General features: G+C 55.1%; 2 protein-coding genes across 2 annotated transcripts in view; one reads left to right on the forward strand and one right to left on the reverse strand.

Annotated features, from left to right (window-relative positions):
- LOC145340056 (hyaluronan and proteoglycan link protein 2-like) overlaps positions 1–3,472 on the forward strand; it is a 50,292-nt gene extending 46,820 nt beyond the window's left edge. Inside the window, 4 exon segments of the mRNA XM_080184473.1 lie at positions 1,036–1,170; positions 1,173–1,220; positions 3,168–3,371; positions 3,374–3,472. Coding sequence (XP_080040599.1) covers positions 1,036–1,170; positions 1,173–1,220; positions 3,168–3,371; positions 3,374–3,453 — 467 coding nt within the window. The 3' untranslated portion in view covers positions 3,454–3,472.
- Positions 3,473–12,131: 8,659 nt separating this feature from the next.
- LOC145340053 (brevican core protein-like) lies at positions 12,132–22,188 on the reverse strand. Its single transcript, XM_080184471.1, has 7 exons — positions 22,045–22,188; positions 17,607–17,715; positions 16,978–17,135; positions 15,959–16,041; positions 14,485–14,629; positions 14,009–14,191; positions 12,132–13,155 (listed from the first exon to the last, which is right to left on the reverse strand). Exons 3-7 carry the CDS (start codon positions 17,006–17,008, stop codon positions 13,082–13,084), a joined length of 516 nt encoding a protein of 171 aa, XP_080040597.1. The 5' UTR covers positions 17,009–17,135; positions 17,607–17,715; positions 22,045–22,188; the 3' UTR covers positions 12,132–13,081.
- Between the last annotated feature and the right edge of the window lie 132 nt (positions 22,189–22,320).

The following is a 22,320-nucleotide window of genomic DNA, read 5'->3' on the forward strand; positions in this document are numbered from 1 at the left end:
CTTTGTCTGTATAGCGCACAAGAAACAATACTTTTCACTGTATCCCAATACATGTGATAATAATAAATCTAATCAAAGAATGAAGTGTTACAGGAAAGGGAATGGGGGGAGGAGGGTGGAGGGGAGAGAGGGAGGGAGAGTCGGAGTGGGGAGAGGGGAGGGTTAAGGGGGTGGGCGAGGGGGAGAGGAGCTGGAGAGGTTGAGGGGGTGATAGGAAAAGGAGGGGAAGGGAGAGGGGAGGGAGAGGGAGACAGAGTGGGAAGAGGAAAGGGGTGGGAGGGGAAGGGGAGGGAGAGAGGGGACGGGGGAGAGAGAGGGGAGATGGAAGAGTGAAAGAGTGGGAGGGAGAAGGGAAGGGGGAGGGGAGAGGCGGAGTGGGAGAGAGAGGGGGAGGGGGAGGAGAGATAGGGAGAGAGAGGGGAAGTGAAGACAGCTAGAGGGGGAGGGGAGGGAGGGGGAGAGAGAGGGGGATGGAGGGAAGGGAGGAAGAGGGAGGGGGGAGGGTGAAGGAGGGAGAGGGGGAAGGGAGAGAGATGGGGAGGTAGAGGGGGAGGGAGAAGTTGAGGGGGAGGGAAAGAGGGAGGGGAGGGAGAGAGGGGAGGGAGAGAGGGAAAGGGGGAGGTTGAGGGAAGGGAGAAAGAGAGGGGGAAGGAGAGAGGGAGAGGTTGAGGGGAGGGAAAGAGGGAGGGGGAGGGAGAGAGGGAGGAGGAGGTGGGAGAGGAGGAGAGGGAGAGGATGAGGGAAGGGGGAGAGGGGTAGGGTGAGGGAGAGGTTGAGCGGAGACGGGGAGAGGGGGGAGAGGTTGAGGGGAGACAGGGAGAGGGTGGGGAGAGGGGTAGGGTGAGGAGAGGTTGAGGGGAGATGGGGAGAGGGAGAGAGAGGGGATGGGTGAGGGGAGGGTGGAGGGGAGGGGGGAGAGGGTGGGGAGAGGGTAGGGTGAGGGAGAGGTTGAGGGGAGAGGGGGAGAGGGTGGGGAGAGGAGTGTTGGGGGTCACAGTCAGGGCCACTCACTGACGCTCTCTCTCTCTCCGGCAGAGTGGATGGGTGGTCTGGATTGGTGCAATGCGGGCTGGATAGAGGATGGGACGGTCCATTACCCAGTCACTGTCCCACGGGATCCCTGTGGAGGCCGGAATCTCCCCCCGGGAATCCGCAGCTACGGAGCCCGGAATAACATCGGGACAAATACGATGCCTTCTGCTTCACTTCTGCAATCAAAGGTAAACAGTGCTGAGCAGTGACCCTGCTCGCAGGCGCCATCCAAACACACTGCATTTCCATAGTGCCTGGACCCACCTCAGCACAGTGCAACACCCCCATACACAACCTCCCGCAGTGCGGCGCTCCCTTGGCACTGACCCTCCACAGTGCGGCGCTCCCTCGGCACCGACCCTCCCACAGTGCGGCGCTCCTCAGCACCGACCCTCCCACAGTGCGGCGCTCCCAGCACCAACGTTCTATTCCTCCTATCTCTGTAACCTCCAACCTGAGCTCAGGAATTCCCTCCCTAAAGCTCTCCACATCTCTCTCTCAGTCTCTCTCTCTGTCTCAGTCTCTCTCTCTGTCTCAGTCTCTCTCTCTCTATCTCTGTTTGTCTCTCTCTCTCTGCCTTTAAGACGCACTCCTTTAAACCGCCACCTTGTGAGGTTTTAGTCGCCTGTCTCTGATATGTTTTCTTGTGATGAGGATGCTGAGGATATTTCACAGGCGCTATATAAATGAAGTTAGTTGTTTGTTGACATTACATTAAATGTTTAAAAAGTTTTTCACTCAGTGACAAGCAGCTAAATATCTCCACCTGCTGGTGGCAGAGAGATGGTCACCCCCACTGCTCCCCATCAAAACGCAGTGAGAAGTCTCACAGCACCAGGTTAAAGTCCAACAGGTTTATTTGGTAGTAAACGCCACTAGCTTTCGGGGTTTGCCCCTTTGTCAGGTGAGTGGGAGTTCTGATCACAAACAGGGCTATAAAGACACAAACTCAATTTACAGAATACTGATCAGAATGTGCGTCTTTATAGATAATCAAGTCTTAAAGGTGCAGACAATGTGAGTGGAGAGAGGGTTAAGCACAGGTTAAAGAGATGTGTATTGTCTCCAGACAGGACAGTAAGTGAGATTTTACAAACCCAGGTAAGTTGTCTTCCTGATACGCTGCAGGAAAGGATGCCCCGAGTCGTGGTACATTGGGGAGACCATGCAGACACTACAACAACGGATGAATGAACATCACTCGACAATCACCAGACAAGACCAGTTCCCTTCCTGTTGGGGAACACTTCAGTGGTCACAGGCAGTCAGCTTCTGACCTTCAGGTAAACGTTCTTCAAGGCGACCTTCACGACACACGACAGCGCAGAGTCGCTGAGCAGAAACTGATAGCCAAGTTCCGCACACATGAGGACGGTCTCAACCGGGTTCTTGGGTTCATGTCACACTATCTGTAACCCCATGACTTGCCTGGGTTTGCAAAACCTCACTTACTGTACTGTCTGGAGATAATACACATCTCTTTAACCTGTGCTTAACCCTCTCTGTACCTTTAAGATTTGATTATCTGTAAATTGAGTTTGTGTCTTTATATGCTCTGTTTGTGAACAGAACTCCCACTCACCTGACGAAGGAGCAGTGCTCTGAAAGCTAGTGGCATTTACTACCAAATAAACCTGTTGGACTTTGACCTGGTGTTGTGAGGCTTCTTACTGTGTTTACCCCAGTCCAACGCCGGCATCTCCACATCACACCCATCAAATAGGACAGTGTAGAGGGAGCTTTACTCTGTATCTAACCCCGTGCTGTACCTGTCCTGGGAGTGTTTGATGGGGGGACAGTGTAGAGGGAGCTTTACTCTGTATCTAACCCCGTGCTGTACCTGTCCTGGGAGTGTTTGATGGGGGGACAGTGTAGAGGGAGCTTTACTCTGTATCTAACCCCGTGCTGTACCTGTCCTGGGAGTGTTTGATGGGGGACAGTGTAGAGGGAGCTTTACTCTGTATCTAACCCCGTGCTGTACCTGTCCTGGGAGTGTTTGATGGGGGGGGGACAGTGTAGAGGGAGCTTTACTCTGTATCTAACCCTGTGCTGTACCTGTCCTGGGAGTGTTTGATGGGGGGACAGTGTAGAGGGAGCTTTACTCTGTATCTAACCTCCTCTGCCTCTCCTGTCAGGTTATGTTTATTTCCGGAAGGATCCGTTGATGTTCGATTATGTTAGCGGTTCCAACGCCTGCCGGAGTGACGGGGCAAGAATAGCCAAAGTGGGGGAACTGTACGCCGCCTGGAGGTTCTCCCGCTTACACCGCTGTGATCCGGGCTGGCTGGCAGACGGCAGTATCCGCTATCCCATCGTGACCCCGAGGCCGCAGTGCGGTGGTCAGAACCAGGCGTCCGCACTCAGGGCTTCCCTAGCCTGTCACAGCGAGCGTACGGGGTGTACTGTTACAAACTGCGGTAGTGTTCCCCCAGAATCAGAGAAGGGGGGGCGGGGGTGCGGGGTCAGAGGTCGGGGGGGGTGTGGTGGCAGGGGGCAGGGTGTGGGGAAGAGAGAGACAGGGAGAGAGAGAAAAAAAAACCAGAGAGACGAGAGAGAGAGAGAGCAAGTGAGTAAGAGGGGGAGAATGAGAGAGAGTGAAAGAGAGAGACGGAGTGTGATAGACAGAGAGAGACAGACAGACAGAGAGAGAGAGGGAGAGAGAGAGAGGGAGAGAGAGACAGAGAGATAGAGAGAGAGAGAGAGACAGAGTGTGATAGAGAGAGAGAGACAGAGTGTGATAGAGAGAGAGAGAGAGAGACAGAGAGATAGAGACAGAGAGAGAGAGGGAGAGAGAGAGACAGAGAGAGAGAGGGAGAGAGAGAGACAGAGAGAGAGAGGGAGAGAGAGAGAGAGATAGAGACAGAGAGAGAGAGGGGAGAGAGAGAGACGGAGTGTGATAGACAGAGAGAGAGAGGGAGAGAGACAGAGAGATAGAGACAGAGAGAGACAGAGAGATAGAGAGAGAGAGAGGGAGAGAGAGAGAGAGAGACAGAGTGTGATAGACAGAGAGAGAGAGAGGGAGACAGAGAGAAAGAGAGAGAGAGAGACAGAGTGTGATAGACAGAGAGAGAGAGAGAGAGACAGAGAGACAAGCAGACAGAGAGAGGGAGATAGAGAGTGAGAGGGGGATAGAGACAGGGAGACAGTGAAACACTAAGAGAGCATGTGTGTCAGAGATAGTGTGTGTGAGTGAGAGAGAGAAGGGGGGAAGAGAGAGAGGGAGAGAGAAGGGGGGAAGAGAGAGAGGGAGAGAGTGTGTGGATGTGAGAGAGAGAAAGGGGGAGAGAGGGAGAGTGAGACAGTGGGAGAGAGGGGGAGAGAGAAGAGGAAGAGAGAGAGAGTGTGTGAGAGAGAGTAAGAGAGAGAGGGGGGAGAGAGTGAGCGTGTGAGAAAGAGTGTGAGAGAGAGACAGATGGAGAGAGAGAGGGGGGATAGAGAGAGAGTGAGAGAGAGAGACAGACAGACAGAGGGGAGAAAGGGGGAGAGAGAGTGAGTGAGAGATGGGAAGACAGAGAGAGAGAGAGATAGACAGAGGGAGCAAGGGAGGGGGCTCCGATGGATGGAGATTCCTGATGGGGTTTTGGGAAGGAGACTATGGGAGATTCTGGGTGTGGAATTCCCAATGTCTCCCCCCTCCACTTCCCGAGTGCGTCGCCCGCTCTGATGTCCGATGGGTATCGAACCCATCTCCCAGTGTCCCGACAGAGTGAGAGAGGCCGTTCGACCCATCCAGCCTGTTCTAGCCAGCCCCGCATTACTGTGGCTGCTGCTTTCCCTCTCACTCCTGCCTTGCCTGGGCTACATGGGCCTTCCATACCCCTTCCCCGCCCACTAACCTGCCCCCCCCCCCCCACCCACCCCGAGGCCCCTCCACCGCCGCAGACCCCAGACTCGTTACTCTAAACCAAGATTTGCATTGGTGTAGCGACACTAACCCAACCCAGTGTCCGCAAAGGGCCACCTCTGACACCATCAGAATAAAGTGCTTTGTAGAACCTTAGTGAGGCCCCACTGGGAATATAGTGTTCAATTCTGGGTCACCCACACTACCAGAAGGATGTGGAGGCTTTGGAGAGGGTTACAGAAAAGATTGACCAGGGTGTTGCCCCTGGTAGGGAGGGCATTAGCGATGAGGAGAGGTTGGAGAAACTAGGTTTGTTCCCACTGGAGGTTGAGGGGGAGACCTGATAGAAGTCTACAAGATTCTGAGGGGCAGAGTGGATAGTCAGAAGCTTTTTTCCCCCAGGGTGGAAGAGTCGGGGGCACAGGCTTAAGGTGCGAGGGACAAGGTTTAAAGGAGATGTACGAGGCAGATTTTTTACACAGAGGGTGGTGGGTGCCTGGAACTTGTTGCCGGGGGAGGGAGTGGAAGCAGATACGGTAGTGACTTTTCAGGGGCGTCTTGACAAATATGTGAATAGGATGGGAATAGAGGGATATGGTCCCCGGAAGGGTAGGGGGTTTTAGTTCAGGTGGGGCAGCATGGTCGGTACAGGCTTGAAGGGCCGAAGGGCCTGTTCCTGTGCTGGAATCTTCCTTGTTCTTGTCCTTCCCCGATTCGCCACGCTCCCCCCACCCCGCAACCAAGTGCTGGCCATGGGGGGGCTCCGATCCTGGTGGTTAAAGTGACAGTCCGGTCTTGGGAAGTGTTGGAGGGGTTGGTTATGCACTGTCGGGGGAAGGAGTTGCCTGGTTTTGACCCAGGATGGTGGCGGGGGGTGGGGGGGGGGGGGAGGGTGCATCTGGCACCATTAAGCGGGCACGGGAAGCCCCTCAGCACCCCAACAAAAAGCACAGAGACCGACCCGGAGATTCGCCCTCTCACCACCGCCCCCCCCCAACCTGTGGGCATTGCCATGGGGAGGGGGGTGGTTGCTGGGGAGTTAGAGAGCATTGACCAAGGAATGACCAGCCTTAACCCAGCCTCCCCTGAGTGTTGGCTTGGCATTTGGGGAGGGGGGGAGGTTGCGGAGGGCAGGGGAGTCGAGCCTGGCCCATTGCGGGGGGGTGGAATCACCCCAGCCTGACCCCCGTACTCGGGCACCAATAAACCCAACTGGGGCACAGCTCTGAGGCGAGTGTCCATTATGAGGGGCACCAAGACCAGTTTGCGCAGAGGACCAGCCAATTCCCAAGTCTGTCTCCATCAGCCGGGACCCAAGACCACCCGCCCCCCAAAATAATCCCTTCCATTCCCCCAAGGTAACTCCCCACTACCGCTCACCCCCTCTGGACTCTCTCACCCCTTCGATCGTGACCCGTTGGTGTTGATATTGGTAACCCTCATGCCAAGATGGTGGTTGCCAGGGTGGCAAAGGCTGAGCTTTTCATGCCCTTGCCCCATTTCCTCTCCGTCACACTCAGAACTCACTGCCCATTCCTTATTGCCCCCTTGAGAAGGTGGCATCCTGAACCTGCTGCAGTCCCGTGTGTGGGGTAGGTACACCCACAGTGCTGTTAGGGAGGTAGTTCTGGGATTGTTATTGGACATCAGTCAGTTCCTGTGTGTGGGGTAGGTACACCCACAGTGCTGTTAGGGAGGGAGTTCCAGGATTGTTATTGGACATCAGTCAGTCCCCGTGTGTGGGGTAGGTGCACCCACAGTGCTGTTAGGGAGGGAGTTCCGGGATTGTTATTGGACATCAGTCAGTCCCTGTGTGTGGGGTAGGTACACCCACAGTGCTGTTAGGGAGGGAGTTCCGGGATTGTTATTGGACATCAGTCAGTACCTGTGTGTGTGGGGTAGGTACACCCACAGTGCTGTTAGGGAGGGAGTTCCGGGATTGTTATTGGACATCAGTCAGTCCCCGTGTGTGGGGTAGGTACACCCACAGTGCTGTTAGGGAGGGAGTTCCGGGATTGTTATTGGACATCAGTCAGTCCCCGTGTGTGGGGTAGGTACACCCACAGTGCTGTTAGGGAGGGAGTTCCGGGATTGTTATTGGACATCAGTCAGTCCCCGTGTGTGGGGTAGGTACACCCACAGTGCTGTTAGGGAGGGAGTTCCGGGATTGTTATTGGACATCAGTCAGTCCCCCGTGTGTGGGGTAGGTACACCCACAGTGCTGTTAGGGAGGGAGTTCTGGGATTTTGACCCCAGCCACAGTGAAGGAACGGCCGATATATTTCCCAGTCGGGATGGTGAGTGGCTCAGAGGGGGGAACTTGCAGGTGGGGGTGTTCCCCATGTGTCTGCCCCCCCCACTCCCCCTGTCCTTCTAGATGGTAGAGGTGGTGGGTTTGGAAGGTGCTGTTGAAGGAGCCTTGGTGAGTCGCTGTGGGGCATCTTGTAGATGGTACACACGGCTGTGTGGGTGGTGGAGGGAGTGAGTGTTTGGGGTTAGTGTGTCGATCGAGCGGGGCTGCTTTGTCCTGGATGGTGTCGAGCTTCTCGAGTGTTGTTGGAGCCGCACTCATCCAGGCAAGTGGAGAATGTTCCATCACACTCCTGACTCGTGTCCTTGTAGATGGTGGACAGGCTTTGGGGAGTCAGGAGGTGAGTTATTCTCCACAGGATTCCCACCCTCTGACCTGCTCTGGGAGCCACAGTATTTATATGGCTGGGTCCAGTTCAGTTCTTGGCTTTGGGGAGTCAGGAGGTGAGTTACTCTCCGCAGGATTCCAAGGTTGAGTCTCACAGACTCTCATACTGGCCATTTGGCCCATCGTGTCTGCACTGACAACAATCCTAACTGAACCCCATGTATTTGCCCTACTAGTTCCCTGACACTAAGAGGCAATTTAGCATGGCCAATCCACCCTAATCTGCACATCTTGGGACATGAAGGAGGCATTGAGGTTTACAGCATGGAAACAGGCTCTTTGACGCCACTTGTCCATGCTGCCTTTTTTTTAAACCCCTAAGCTAGTCCCAATTGCCCCACATCCCTCCATACCCATCGTACCCATGTAATTGTCTAAACGTTTTTTAAAAGACAAAATTGTACCTGCCTCTACTACTGCCTCTGGCAGCTCGTTCCAGACACTCACCACCCTCTGTGTGAAAAAAATGCCCCTCTGGACCCTCTCCCCTTAAACCTGTGCCCTCTAGTTTTAGACTCCCCTACCTTTGGGAAAAGATATTGACTATCTAGCTGATCTGTGCCCCTCATTATTTTATAGACCTCTATAAGATCACCCCTCAGCCTCCTACACTCCAGAGAAAAAAGTCCCAGTCTATCCAGCCTCTCCTCATAACTCAATCCATCAAGTCCCGGTAGCATCCTAGTAAATCTTTTCTGCGCTCTTTCTAGTTTAATAATATCCTTTCTATAATCAGGTGACCAGAACTGTACACAGTATTCCAAGTGTGGCCTTACCAATGTCTTGTACAACTTCAACAAGACGTCCCAACTCCTGTATTCAATGTTCTGACAGATGAAACCAAGCATGCTGAATGCCTCCTTCACCACTCTGTCCACCTGTGACTCCACTTTCAAGGAGCTATGAATCTGTACCCCTAGATCTCTTTGTTCTATAACTCTCCCCCCCAACGCCTTACCATTAACTGAGTAAGTCCTGCCCTGGTTCAGTCGACCAAAATGCATCACCTTGCATTTATCTAAATTAAACTCCATCTGCCATTCGTCAGCCCACTGGCCCAATTGATCAAGATCCCATTGCAATTGGAGATAACTTCCTTCACTGCCCACTGTGCCACCAACGATGGTGTCATCTGCAATTTAGTATGGCCGATCCACCCTAACCCGTACATCTTTGGAGGGGGCTATGGAAATGGGAGGAGGCAAATGTTGGAGGGGGCAGCACAGATGGGCTGACTGGCCTTTCTCCATGCTGTACATTGGCAACAATTGCACTGTGATACTTTAACTGTAGTCTCCTCTTGCTGGCCCACTGTGACAAAGCCTGCGAGAGTTAGTTAGTGATAATACTTATGCAACGCAAATGGAATAACTTCTATTTAATTAATGCACTTCTTCCAACTCTAACCAGTGCCTTAGGAAATGATTAATGGTGATTGCCTACAGACTGTGTATTAGAATGTTCCCACACCTACGCGTGAGGTCTTATCGACAGTATAGGTGATGTCAGTTTTGCTGCTTTGTGTACATAGTTCAGGCAAAGCCATAAAGAGGGAATTTAAACCTGTAAATAGTACCTTGATCCGACTGATTCCTCATCGCCTTCCTATCAGCCCACTGGGATTGTGTACAATGGGAGTGAATGGAAAGGGGTTTGATCACTTGGGATTGTGTACAATGGGAGTGAACGGGAAGGGGTTTGGGTCCATTGGGATTGTGTACAATGGGAGTGAACTGGAAGGGGTTTGGGTCCATTGGGATTGTGTACAATGGGAGTGAATGGGAAGGGGTTTGATCCATTGGGATTGTGTACAATGGGAGTGAATGGGAAGGGGTTTGGGTCCACTGGGATTGTGTACAATGGGAGTGAACGGGAAGGGGTTTGGGTCCATTGGGATTGTGTACAATGGGAGTGAACTGGAAGGGGTTTGGGTCCACTGGGATTGTGTACAATGGGAGTGAACGGGAAGGGGTTTGGGTCCATTGGGATTGTGTACAATGGGAGTGAACTGGAAGGGGTTTGGGTCCATTGGGATTGTGTACAATGGGAGTGAATGGGAAGGGGTTTGGGTCCAGTGGGATTGTGTACAATGGGAGTGAACGGAAAGGGGGTTTGATCCATTGGGATTGTGTACAAAGGGAGTGAACGGGAAGGGGTTTGGGTCCAGTGGGATTGTGTACAATGGGAGTGAACGGGAAGGGAGTTGGGATTGGGATTGTGTACAATGGGAGTGAACAGGAAGGGGATTGGGATTGTGTACAATGGGAGTGAACGGGACGGGGTTTGGGTCCATTGGGATTGTGCACAATGGGAGTGAACGGGAAGGGGTTTGGGATTGGGATTGTGTACAATGGGAGTGAACGGGAAGGGGTTTGGGTCCATTGGGATTGTGTACAATGGGAGTGAACAGGAAGGGGATTGGGATTGTGTACAATGGGAGTGAACGGGAAGGGGTTTGGGTCCTTTGGGATTGTGTACAATGGGAGTGAACGGGAAGGGGTTTGGGATTGGGATTGTGTACAATGGGAGTGAGCGGGAAGGGGATTGGGATTGGGATTGTGTACAATGGGAGTGAACGGGAAGGGGATTGGGATTGGGATTGTGTACAGTGGGAGTGAACGGGAAGGGGATTGGGATTGTGTACAGTGGGAGTGAACGGGAAGGGGTTTGGGATTGGGATTGTGTACAGTGGGAGTGAACAGGAAGGGGATTGGGATTGGGATTGTGTACAATGGGAGTGAATGGGAAGGGGTTTGGGTCCATTGGGATTGTGTACAATGGGAGTGAACGGGAAGGGGTTTGGGTCCATTGGGATTGTGTACAATGGGAGTGAACGGGAAGGGGTTTGGGATTGGGATTGTGTACAATGGGAGTGAACGGGAAGGGGTTTGGGTCCATTGGGATTGTGTACAATGGGAGTGAACAGGAAGGGGATTGGGATTGTGTACAATGGGAGTGAACGGGAAGGGGTTTGGGTCCTTTGGGATTGTGTACAATGGGAGTGAACGGGAAGGGGTTTGGGATTGGGATTGTGATTGTGTACAATGGGAGTGAACGGGAAGGGGATTGGGATTGGGATTGTGTACAGTGGGAGTGAACAGGAAGGGGATTGGGATTGGGATTGTGTACAATGGGAGTGAACAGGAAGGGTTTGGATCCATTGGGATTGAGTACAATGGGAGTGAACGGGAAGGGGTTTGGGATTGGGATTGTGTACAATGGGAGTGAATGGGAAGGGGTTTGGGATTGGGATTGTGTACGATGGGAGTGAACGGGAAGGGGTTTGGGATTGGGATTGTGTACAATGGGAGTGAACAGGAAGGGGTTTGGGATTGGGATTGTGTACAATGGGAGTGAACAGGAAGGGGTTTGGGATTGGGATTGTGTACAATGGGAGTGAACAGGAACATGAGCATGTTATTCAGACCAGGACGGGAGCAGTGCTCTGTCTCTCTCCCTCCTTCCTCTACACCTGGAGTCACAACAGACGTTCCAGCCATTCCTCCAGCTCCTTACACGGACAAATCTACCCGTGAATCCCTGAATGGCTCACTCAATCCCCCGGGTTCTTCAATAAACAACATTATTAGTTTATTATTAAGCCAGACATGTCCAAAAGAGCGGCAACGCTTATGAAGATACGGTACGAAATACAGAAGTATCGTAATTATTCTTTTTAAGTACCCTAACTCTCTCAGACGCACACACACCAGAAATTAGAAGCGTTCTGCCTGGAAAGGTTAGAAGGCAGTGTTTGATGAGTAAAGGAGAGATGATGGAGTTCTCAGGAATGGAGTGGGGGGTTCTTTGCTTGCTCTCTCTTGGTGCTGGGCTGTTCTACAATCGATGAATCTGGCGATACTTTTCAGAGGCGCTCGGTGGGAAACTTGTAGTCAGTCGATTTCGGGGAGCGACTTGGGAGTAACTTCCATTCACTTGTTGCTCTGGGCTCAGTGCGGAGCTCTTGCCTTCTTCCCCCTGAGTAGTTCTTCCTCCTCGTATCGTCCCCACAGACAAATCCAGCCAACCAGGTTTTAAAACACAGTTTTCCAGGAATATTTTTGTTCCCCCCCCATCCCCAAAAGACACCAACCCGCCGTGTCCCCCTTTCGGAAACACGCCAACTTTTTTTCAAACTGCTTAATTACCTTTTCTTGTTAAATACGTTCTTTCCCGGGAACAGCAGCAACCAGAATCCTTTCTGAGTCAGTTTTGTTAAAAAGCATACACAGATTCTTCCGGAATGTTCTTAGTTCTCAAAGGCTAACCGACTTATGCTATTAGAGTCAGTCCATTGAATGAATAGGAAGCGGTTGAGGTCCATTGGGATTGTGTACAATGGGAGTGAACGGGAAGGGGTTTGGGTCCATTGGGATTGTGTACAATGGGAGTGAACGGGAAGGGGTTTGGGTCCATTGGGATTGTGTACAATGGGAGTGAACGGGAAGGGGTTTGGGTCCATTGGGATTGTGTACAATGGGAGTGAACGGGAAAGGGTTTGGGTCCATTGGGATTGTGTACAATGGGAGTGAACGGGAAGGGGTTTGGGTCCTTTGGGATTGTGTACAATGGGCGTGAATGGGAAGGGATTTGGGATTGGGATTGTGTACAATGGGAGTGAACGGGAAGGGGTTTGGGTCCATTGGGATTGTGTACAATGGGAGTGAACGGGAAGGGGTTTGGGTCCATTGGGATTGTGTACAATGGGAGTGAACGGGAAGGGGTTTGGGTCCTTTGGGATTGTGTACAATGGGAGTGAATGGGAAGGGATTTGGGATTGGGATTGTGTACAATGGGAGTGAACGGGAAGGGGTTTGGGTCCATTGGGATTGTGTACAATGGGAGTGAATGGGAAGGGATTTGGGATTGGGGTTGTGTACAATGGGAGTGAACGGGAAGGGGTTTGGGTCCATTGGGATTGTGTACAATGGGAGTGAATGGGAAGGGATTTGGGATTGGGATTGTGTACAATGGGAGTGAATGGGAAGGGATTTGGGATTGGGATTGTGTACAATGGGAGTGAACGGGAAGGGGTTTGGGTCCATTGGGATTGTGTACAATGGGAGTGAACGGGAAGGGGTTTGGGTCCATTGGGATTGTGTACAATGGGAGTGAATGGGAAGGGGTTTTGGATTGGGATTGTGTACAGTGGGACTGAACGGGAAGGGGTTTGGGTCCATTGGGATTGTGTACAGTGGGTGGGGTGCTCACGCAGTGAGGTGGGGGAAGGGGTGGGAAACGCGGGCATCGATGGAGATGAGAAGCTTCCAACACAAAACACAAACACACAGGAACACACAGGTTCAGCTGGAGCGATCCGGATCCCTCCGGATCGGGGCAAAAGGCCATGGCATGGCTTGATTCTCTGAAGGTGGGGACAGCATCCCAGGGGAATCAGAAGGAAGTTGAGATATCGACAGTGGAGATCTCCATTCAGATTGTCCTCGGTTAGTAAGTGCTCAGAGCCCCCTCGCTGTGTCCTCGAGGTTGCTCAGGTAGGTACCTCCTTATCTTAACATCGTAGCCATCTCCGAGGACACACTGTTACCCTCTTCCTGGGCAGCCTGAGTATAATTAGAAGCTGAAGAAATGAAGGACAAACAAGGATTATTTTTCGTCAGGAGAGGGTAACAAATTCTGGAAATAAATCTCCATCAAACACTCCCAGGACAAGGACAGCACAGGGTTACATACAGAGTAAAGCTCCCTCTACACTGTCCCCCCATCAAACACTCCCAGGACAGGTACAGCACGGGGTTAGATACAGAGTAAAGCTCCCTCTACACTGTCCCCCCATCAAACACTCCCAGGACAGGTACAGCACGGGGTTAGATACAGAGTAAAGCTCCCTCTACACTGTCCCCCCATCAAACACTCCCAGGACAGGTACAGCACGGGGTTAGATACAGAGTAAAGCCCCCTCTACACTGTCCCCCCATCAAACACTCCCAGGACAGATAAAGCACGGGGTTAGATACAGAGTAAAGCTCCCTCTACACTGTCCCCCCATCAAACACTCCCAGGACAGGTACAGCACGGGGTTAGATACAGAGTAAAGCTCCCTCTACACTATCCCCCATCAAACACTCCCAGGACAGGTACAGCACGGGGTTAGATACAGAGTAAAGCCCCCTCTACACTGTCCCCCCATCAAACACTCCCAGGACAGATAAAGCACGGGGTTAGATACAGAGTAAAGCTCCCTCTACACTGTCCCCCCATCAAACACTCCCAGGACAGATAAAGCACGGGGTTAGATACAGAGTAAAGCTCCCTCTACACTGTCCCCCATCAAACACTCCCAGGACAGGTACAGCACGGGGTTAGATACAGAGTAAAGCTCCCTCTACACTGTCCCCCCATCAAACACTCCCAGGACAGGTACAGCAGCACAGGGTTCTCTGGTACTGAGCTGTACCTGCTGTCCTACTTACCCCGGGTGCAGATGATCTGAGGCTGTTCCCAGCTCCCGTCCGCTTGGCACCTGACCGTGGGCAGTTGACGTTGGGCGTAGCCCGCCTTGCACTGGTATCTCACAATGGAATTGGTCTCGTAGCGGAGTTTAGTTTTGCCAAGGACCCGGGCTTTCTCGAGTACCGGGGGCGTGCCACAGGAGCCTAGGTCACAGGTTCACAGAGGGAGACAGAGAGGAGAGTCGTGAGAGGCCTCGGAGGGTGGGTGGAAGGGGGAAAGGAGAGTAAGGGGAGGGGGAGACTGACCCAGAGGATGAGGGAGGGGGTGGAACTGAAATCCTCGTGGTCGGAGACTGGAAAATTTGATATTATTCCCCTTGGGTCGTAGAGATGTTGAGAGATCGGTTAGATTGTGGTGCTATTCAAGATCGTTCCACACGGGGGCAGGGGGTTAACGGGGGTATCTGGAGGGGGAACGGGGAGAGCTGGATACTCACTGGTGCCCTTCTTGCAAGTGAAAGCCAGGAAATAATTGCAAGGAACATCACTCCAGCGGCCGCCCTTGTGCCAAACCATCACCACGCAGTTCTCCCCCGAAGTGAAGAAGCTATCCGGTTGCCCGCTGTGCCAGTTCTCGTAGAGCTGGGGGACCATCGGGACGGCGACGAGAACCGGGGGGGGGGGGGGAATAACAGACTGTTAGCGAGAGGAATGACCAGCAACAAAAAAGAAGGCCATTCGGCCCCTCTCGAGCCTGTCACATAGGAACAGGAGACGGGACATTTAACCCCCCCTAGAGCCTGTTCCACAGGAAGAGGAGGAGACCATTCAGCCCCTCTCTCTCAAGATTGTTACACAGGAATTGAATTTTTAAAGCAGGTTAACTTCCCCCCTCAGCTTTCTGGGGAAAATAGCCCCCAGTCCGGTTCCATCTATCCTGCTGTGTATAGCTCCTTCCAAACATTGACAACAACTTAATACAAATGTTCAGAGGGTCGGTGCCAAGGGAGCGCCGCACTGTGGGAGGGTCGGTGCCGAGGGAGCGCCGCACTGTGGGAGGGTCGGTGCCGAGGGAGCGCCGCACTGTGGGAGGGTCGGTGCCGAGGGAGCGCCGCACTGTGGGAGGGTCGGTGCCGAGGGAGCGCCGCACTGTGGGAGGGTCGGTGCCGAGGGAGCGCCGCACTGTGGGAGGGTCGGGTGCCGAGGGAGCGCCGCACTGTGGGAGGGTCGGTGCCGAGGGAGCGCCGCACTGTGGGGAGGGTCGGTGCTGAGGGAGCGCCGCACTGTGGGAGGGTCGGTGCCGAGGGAGCGCCGCACTGTGGGAGGGTCGGTGCCGAGGGAGCGCCGCACTGTGGGAGGGTCGGTGCCGAGGGAGCGCCGCACTGTGGGAGGGTCGGTGCCGAGGGAGCGCCGCACTGTGGGGAGGGTCGGTGGCCGAGGGAGCGCCGCACTGTGGGAGGGTCGGTGCCGAGGGAGCGCCGCACTGTGGGAGGGTCGGTGCCGAGGCAGCGCCGCACTGTGGGAGGGTCAGTGCCGAGGGAGCGCCGCACTGTGGGAGGGTCGGTGCGGAGGGAGCGCCGCACTGTGGGAGGGTCGGTGCTGAGGGAGCGCCGCACTGTGGGAGGGTCGGTGCCGAGGGAGCGCCGCACTGTGGGAGGGTCGGTGCGGAGGGGAGCGCCGCACTGTGGGAGGGTAGGTGCTGAGGGAGCGCCGCACTGTGGGAGGGTCGGTGCCGAGGGAGCGCCGCACTGTGGGAGGGTCGGTGCTGAGGCAGCGCCGCACTGTGGGAGGGTCAGTGCCGAGGGAGCGCCGCACTGTGGGAGGGTCGGTGCTGAGGGAGCTCCGCACTGCGGGAGGGTCATCCCAGGTTGAGTCCTGGTGGGGTCAGTCTCTCTCATGTCCCCCTTGCCCGCGTACCCCCATCCCACCAGATCACCAGTCATTCATTGGCTGATCCCAATGAAAACTCACCAATTGGTTTCCATCGGACCACTGGAAATCATTCTCGATTATTTTATCATTTAATCCAATCCACTGATATTCCTTAAAACGCTCTGTGAATTCAGAGAGAGATGGAAGAGGGGGTTAGCCTTGGGAAATGAGACTATCCCTTGAAGAGATGTATCCATCTCATGTTGCTTGTGAATGGCTTTTTTCTTTATCCATCCCTGGGACATGGGTGTCGCTGGCTGACCCACCATTCATTGCCCATCCCTTGTTGCCCCTTGGAGGGGCATTTGAGAGCCAAACAAATGGCTGTGGCTCTGGAGTCACGTGGAGAATCGTAGATTCCCAGCAGTGCATAAGGAGGCCATTCGGCCCACTAGATCCATACCAACCACAATCCCACCCAGGCCTTATTCCCATAACCCCACCCGAGCCAGTCCCCACCTTAGTGTCCAAAGATGTGTAGGTTAGGGTGGATTGGCCATGCTAAATTGTCCCCTTAGTGTCCAAGGATGTGTGGGTGAGGGGGATTGGCCATGCTAAATTGTCCCTTAGTGTCATGGATCTTGCTTTGTATCAATTGCTGACATTTCAGCAGTGGCCACACTGCAGAGGGATGGTCATTGGCTGCAAAGAGTGTTGGTGCCACTTGTGAGATAACGAGTGTTTGGCTGGGATTGTAAAGGCCCCTCTGAGTGAGGGGGGGGCTTCAGAGGGAGGGTGTGGGGCTTCAGAGGGAGGGTGCGGGGTGCAGAGGGAGGGTGCGGGGGGGTGCAGAGGGAGGGTGCGGGGGGGTGCAGAGGGAGGGTGCGGAGGGGTGCAGAGGGAGGGTGCGGGGGGTGCAGAGCGAAGGTGCGGGGGGTGCAGAGGAGGGTGTGGGGGGGGTTCCAGAGGGAGGGTGCGGGGGGGGGGGTGCAGAGCGAGGGTGCGGGGGGGTGCAGAGCAAGGGTGCGGGGTGCAGAGCGAGGGTGCGGGGTGCAGAGCGAGGGTGCGGGGGGGTGCAGACGCTGGGTTGGGAGACACAGGTCGATACCGGGGTGTACCGTTAATAAATTTCTGTTCCTCGGGACTCATGATACTGGTCAGATGTCCCCCTCGGACCGGCACTGCTCCTCAGCCGACTCCCACGTACGGCGCCCCCGATGGTGCTTGTAGCAACTGCCCAGAAACTTCAACCATCCTGCCTCACAGGTCACCTCATCTACACCGAGAGAGAGAGAGACAACAGTCTGTTAATCCCACAGTGCGGCGCTCCCTCGGCACCGACCCTCCCACAGTGCGGCGCTCCCTCGGCACCGACCCTCCCACAGTGCGGCGCTCCCTCGGCACCCACCCTCCCCACAGTGCGGCGCTCCCTCGGCACCGACCCTCCCACGGTGCGGCGCTCCCTCGGCACCGACCCTCCACGGTGCGGCGCTCCCTCGGCACCGACCCTCCACGGTGCGGCGCTCCCTCGGCACCGACCCTCCCACAGTGCGGCGCTCCCTCGGCACCGACCCTCCCACAGTGCGGCGCTCCCTCGGCACTGACATTGGGAGTTCAGATTGAGTCGATATCTCTGTACAGAAACTGGGAATGAGGACAGAGAGTCTGAGGGGCACAGAGTTGAGGTGTTTGGTGTAAATATTATCTCTGGATCTGATGGTTCACCCGCGCTCTTACAGACACTCACCCAGGTGGCACAGACTGCCCGTGTACGTGGGAAGGCACACACAGGAGAAGATGCTTTCCTCCTCCACACACGTTCCACCGTTTGCACACGGGATTTGGGAAACAAGTGTCTGGAAAATGAGATTGAGATTGTCAGGATAATGTGAGCGAGAGTGTGACACAGTGAGTGTGAGCATGTGTTACAATGAGTGTGTGTGTGTGTGTTACACGGTGTGTGAGGGTGTGTTACATAGTGAGTGTGTGTGTGTGTGTTACACGGTGTGTGTGTTACACAGTGGGTGTGTGTGTTACACAGTGCGTGCGCGTGAGTGTGTTGCACTGTGCGCGCGTTACACTGTGCGTGCCTGTGTGTGTTACAGTGTGTGTGTACGTTACAGTGCGCGCATTACACTGTGCGCACGTGTGTTACACTGAGTGTGTGCGTCCTACACTGTGTTTGAGTGTGTGTTAAACAGTGAGCGTGTGTGCGTGTTACACAGTGTGTGCATGTGTATGTTACACGCTGAGTGTGTTACACGGAGTGAGTATTACACACTGAGTTTGTGTTACACGCTGAGTGTTACAGTGAGAGCGCGCGCGTGACATGGTGAGCGCGCATGTGCGTGTTACGCGGTGAGCATCCGCGTGTGTGTTAAATGGAGAGCGTGCGTGAGCGTTATGTGGTGAGCGTGTTATGTGGTGAGCGTGCACGTTACGCGGTGAGTTTGCGTGTGTTACACAGTGAGTGTGTGTCACATGGCGAGTGAGACACCGTGAGTGTGAGAGTTACACAGTGGGTGACACACAGTGGGTGTGATTGTGTGTTTTACACAGCGAGTGTGAGAGTTACACAGTGAGCGTCACACAGTGGGTGTATGCATTATATTTTTAAATATTGTATCTGTTCCCTTGCACAGGGAGATCCCATTGTCCAGCGCTGATATTTCCTCGGTCAGCTGTAATGTTTGAGCTTCGAGTTGGGGTGCGTGTCACGTGTGGACCGGACCACCGAATGTGGCCAGCTGGGCAAAGGCAGCCCCCATTCTCCGCATTGCCTGACCTCCTGGCCTGTCCATCGCCAAAGCAGCCTGCTGACCTTCGACCTTTCGAATCCTCCAATTCCGGCCTCTCGAGCATCCCCCAATTCCCATCGCTCCGCCATTGGGGGCCGTGCCTTCAGCTGCATGGGGGGGGGGGGGGGAGGGGGGCGTCCCTAAGCTCTGGAATTCCTTCCCTAAACCACTCCACCTCTCTCTCTCTCTCTCCAACCATCCATCTATACCTTTGAACCCACCTCTTGAGTCATCAGTTACCGAGGCAGATCCCTGGAATTAAGGTCACTCTTGGGCCGACGCTCGGGGGGGGGGAGGGGGTGGGGGCGGGGTGTGTGGTTATCAGAACGAGAGATGGTAAATTCCAAGTCCTGAGAATGGGGGGAACCAGAAACTCTGCCTGCTACTTCTGAAGGAATCTAAAAGATGGGGCAGCTCACCTCACAGCGCCAGGGACCCGGGTTCGATTCCCAGCTCGGGTCACTGTTTGTGTAGAGTCTGCACATTCTCCCCGTGTCTGCGTGGGTTTCCACCGGGTGCTCCGGTTTCCTCCCACAGTCCAAAGATGTGTAGGTTAGGGTGGATTGGCCATGCTAAATTGTCTCTTAGTGTCCAAAGATGTGCAGGTTAGGGTGGATTGGCCATGCTAAATTGTCTCTTAGTGTCCAAAGATGTGCAGGTTAGGGTGGATTGGCCATGCTAAATTGCCCCTTAGTGTCCAAAGATGTGTAGGTTAGGGTGGATTGGCCATGCTAAATTGTCTCTTAGTGTCCAAAGATGTGCAGGTTAGGTGGATTGGCCATGCTAAATTGTCCCTTAGTGTCCAAAGATGTGCAGGTTAGGGTGGATTGGCCATGCTAAATTGTCCCTTAGTGTCCAAAGATGTGCAGGTTAGGGTGGATTGGCCATGCTAAATTGTCCCTTAGTGTCCAAGATGTGCAGGTTAGGGTGGATTGGCTATGCTAAATTGTCCCTTAGTGTCCAAAGACGTGTAGGTTAGGGTGGATTGGCCATGCTAAATATGTAGGATAAGGGGATAGGATGGGGCAGTGCAGACTCGATGGGCCAAAGGGCCTCTCTGTAGCGTAGGGATTCTACGGATGAGAATGTAGCGATGAGGTCGCAGTCCAATCAGCTTTGACCTTATTGAATGGTAGGATTGCTTGGAGGGGCCGAGTGGTCTCGCCCTCACACACCCCCTATTCCTGCCTCTGATCAGAGTAACTCTCCACAGGAACCGGAGACGGGGCGAGCGGAACGGGGAGGACGCATCAGGAGGAGGAGGCCATTCAGCCCATCTAACCCATACTGGCCCTCCAAAAGACCTATCCAATGTGTGTTGCCCCCTCCCGCCCCAGACCTCGTCTCTCTGCCCTCCCGGCTGAAGTGCCGCAAAGATGGCCCCAACCCAAGATGTGCACAGCACGATCCCACAAACAGGAGACGGAGACCTGGGAAGCAGAAGCCTCTTCTGCCCGTCACATCCGTGATAGCCCTTGGAAAGCTGTGGCCCGTTCGCCCCCTCCTCATATCCATATCCGGACAAAATATCCCCCCCCCATTACTCCAATCCACCTCCCACATTAGAAAGTCTGCACCCTAATCCTTGCAGAAAGGGGAATTTCACAGTAACTTCATTGCAGTGTTAACGACAGGCTTAATTGTGACTAAGAAATAAAGTTTAACTTTACAACAACTGGGCTTCTTTCAAACTCAAATTCTCCCCATCTCCTCCCCCCCTTCCCTACAATCCGACACCCCTCTGGCTAACCCCACCCCCCCCCAACCCCCAGCCTCCCCCAACCTGGAATATTTCAGAACTTGTTGCAAACCTTTTGATTATCTCTAATCTTCATTTCAGACACATCAACATCAAACTAATCCCACATTAACTTCATTGTGGTGTTAATGTAAGCCGATTTGTGACACTTATTAAACTTGGAACTTCATTGGGATTCGCAATAAGGTCGGTGCTGAGGGAGCGCCGCACTGTGGGAGGGTCGATGCCGAGGGAGCGCTGCACTGTGGGAGGGTCGGTGCCGAGGGAGCGTCGCACTGTGGGAGGGTCGGTGCCGAGGGAGCGTCGCACTGTGGGAGGGTCGGTGCCGAGGGAGCCCCGCACTGTGGGGAGGGTCGGTGCCGAGGGAGCGCCGCACTGTGGGAGGGTCGGTGCTGAGGGAGCGCCGCACTGTGGGAGGGTCGGTGCTGAGGGAGCGCCGCACTGCGGGAGGGTCAGTGCCGAGGGAGCGCCGCACTGTGGGAGGGTCGGTGCCGAGGGAGCGCTGCACTGTGGGAGGGTCGGTGCTGGGGGAGCGCCGCACTGTGGGAGGGTCAGTACCGAGGGAGCGCCGCACTGTGGGAGGGTCGGTGCTGGGGGAGCGCCGCACTGTGGGAGGGTCGGTGCTGAGGGAGCGCCGCACTGCGGGAGGGTCGGTGCTGGGGGAGCGCCGCACTGCGGGAGGGTCAGTACCGAGGGAGCGCCGCACTGTGGGAGGGTCGGTGCCGAGGGAGCGCCGCACTGTGGGAGGGTCGGTGCCGAGGGAGCGCCGCACTGTGGGAGGGTCGGTGCCGAGGGAGCGCCGCACTGTGGGAGGGTCGGTGCCGAGGGAGCGCCGCACTGTGGGAGGGTCGGTGCCGAGGGAGCTCCGCACTGTGGGAGGGTCGGTGCCGAGGGAGCGCCGCACTGCGGGAGGGTCGGTGCTGGGGGAGCGCCGCACTGTGGGAGGGTCAGTACCGAGGGAGCGCCGCACTGTGGGGGGGGGGTCAGTGCCGAGGGAGCGCCGCACTATGGGGGGGGGTCAGTGCCGAGGGAGCGCCGCACTGCGGGCAGGTCGGGGATGAGGGAGCGCCGCACTGCGGGCGGGTCGGGGATGAGGGAGCGCCGCATCCTCTGAGGTGTCCCCGCCCTTCCTCCAAGCTTGGCAGAGGGGCACCGGATCCTGCGACGCTCGTACAAACCTCCAGCAAGCGAAACCGTCACCAAACGCACAAAAGGTTCCCGGCGACACGAGACTGGTGGGGGTGTGGGGAAGGAGGAGAGGCGGAGCGAGGGTGGGTTAGTCGATTAGTTTAGCCACTTCAAGAACAAAGACACAGCAGCACCCGTGTTTGGAAAATACTTTTAATAAAGTTTCACTGAAATTATTAAGGGATCTGGAACACTTCATAGAAGTTTGGCCACAACAGTGCAGAGGTCAGCTAGCTCTCTCCGATTTTGTATGAAGGGACAGGTTAAGTGTGTGCTGGTTCCCACGTCTTGAACAGGAGTTAGAGATCGCAGAAGGGAGCGAGGTAAAGGGGGAGGGATGGTGAGAGAGAGAAAGAGAGAGGAGGAGTAGAGGTGGGCAGTTTAGTACCTGGGTATGAGGGCGTGGAGTGCACACAAGAGGGCGCACTTCTGCCAGTTACCTGTCTGTTCCACCGCCTGGTTGAAGGCTCCCTGTTTGGTGGGTGCTGCTCGCTCGGGGGCCAGAGGGGGGCCCTCCGTCGCCCTCCTGTCCGTCCCTCCCTCCTCCGGAAGGGGTGAAGTCGAGCGGGGGGGCCCCCCCTCCGTGCCAGGGGTCGGGGCCCAGCCCGGCGGGGGCCGGGGTCCGGGTCCCTCGCTCTCCGTGTTCCGCGGGGGGCCGGAGGTCGGAGGTCGGGCCCCAGGCCGGGGCGGGGGTGTGGCCCGAGAGCTCGCTCCGC

This window comes from Carcharhinus amblyrhynchos, unplaced genomic scaffold (assembly GCF_965287045.1).
Source record: "Carcharhinus amblyrhynchos unplaced genomic scaffold, sCarAmb.v2.hapA scaffold_749, whole genome shotgun sequence".
Taxonomy (NCBI): domain Eukaryota; kingdom Metazoa; phylum Chordata; class Chondrichthyes; order Carcharhiniformes; family Carcharhinidae; genus Carcharhinus; species Carcharhinus amblyrhynchos.

Excerpts from the sequence above, each read along its gene's own strand:
- LOC145340053 (XM_080184471.1), bottom strand. The coding sequence starts at position 17,008 with ATGAGTCCCGAGGAACAGAAATTTATTAACG. Across the intron at positions 14,630-15,958 it reads GGTCCGATGGAAACCAATTG|CTCTACGAGAACTGGCACAG; the intron begins GTGAGTTTTCAT and ends ATGGTCCCCCAG. Across the intron at positions 13,156-14,008 it reads TCAGATCATCTGCACCCGGG|CTTCTAATTATACTCAGGCT; the intron begins GTAAGTAGGACA and ends TCATTTCTTCAG.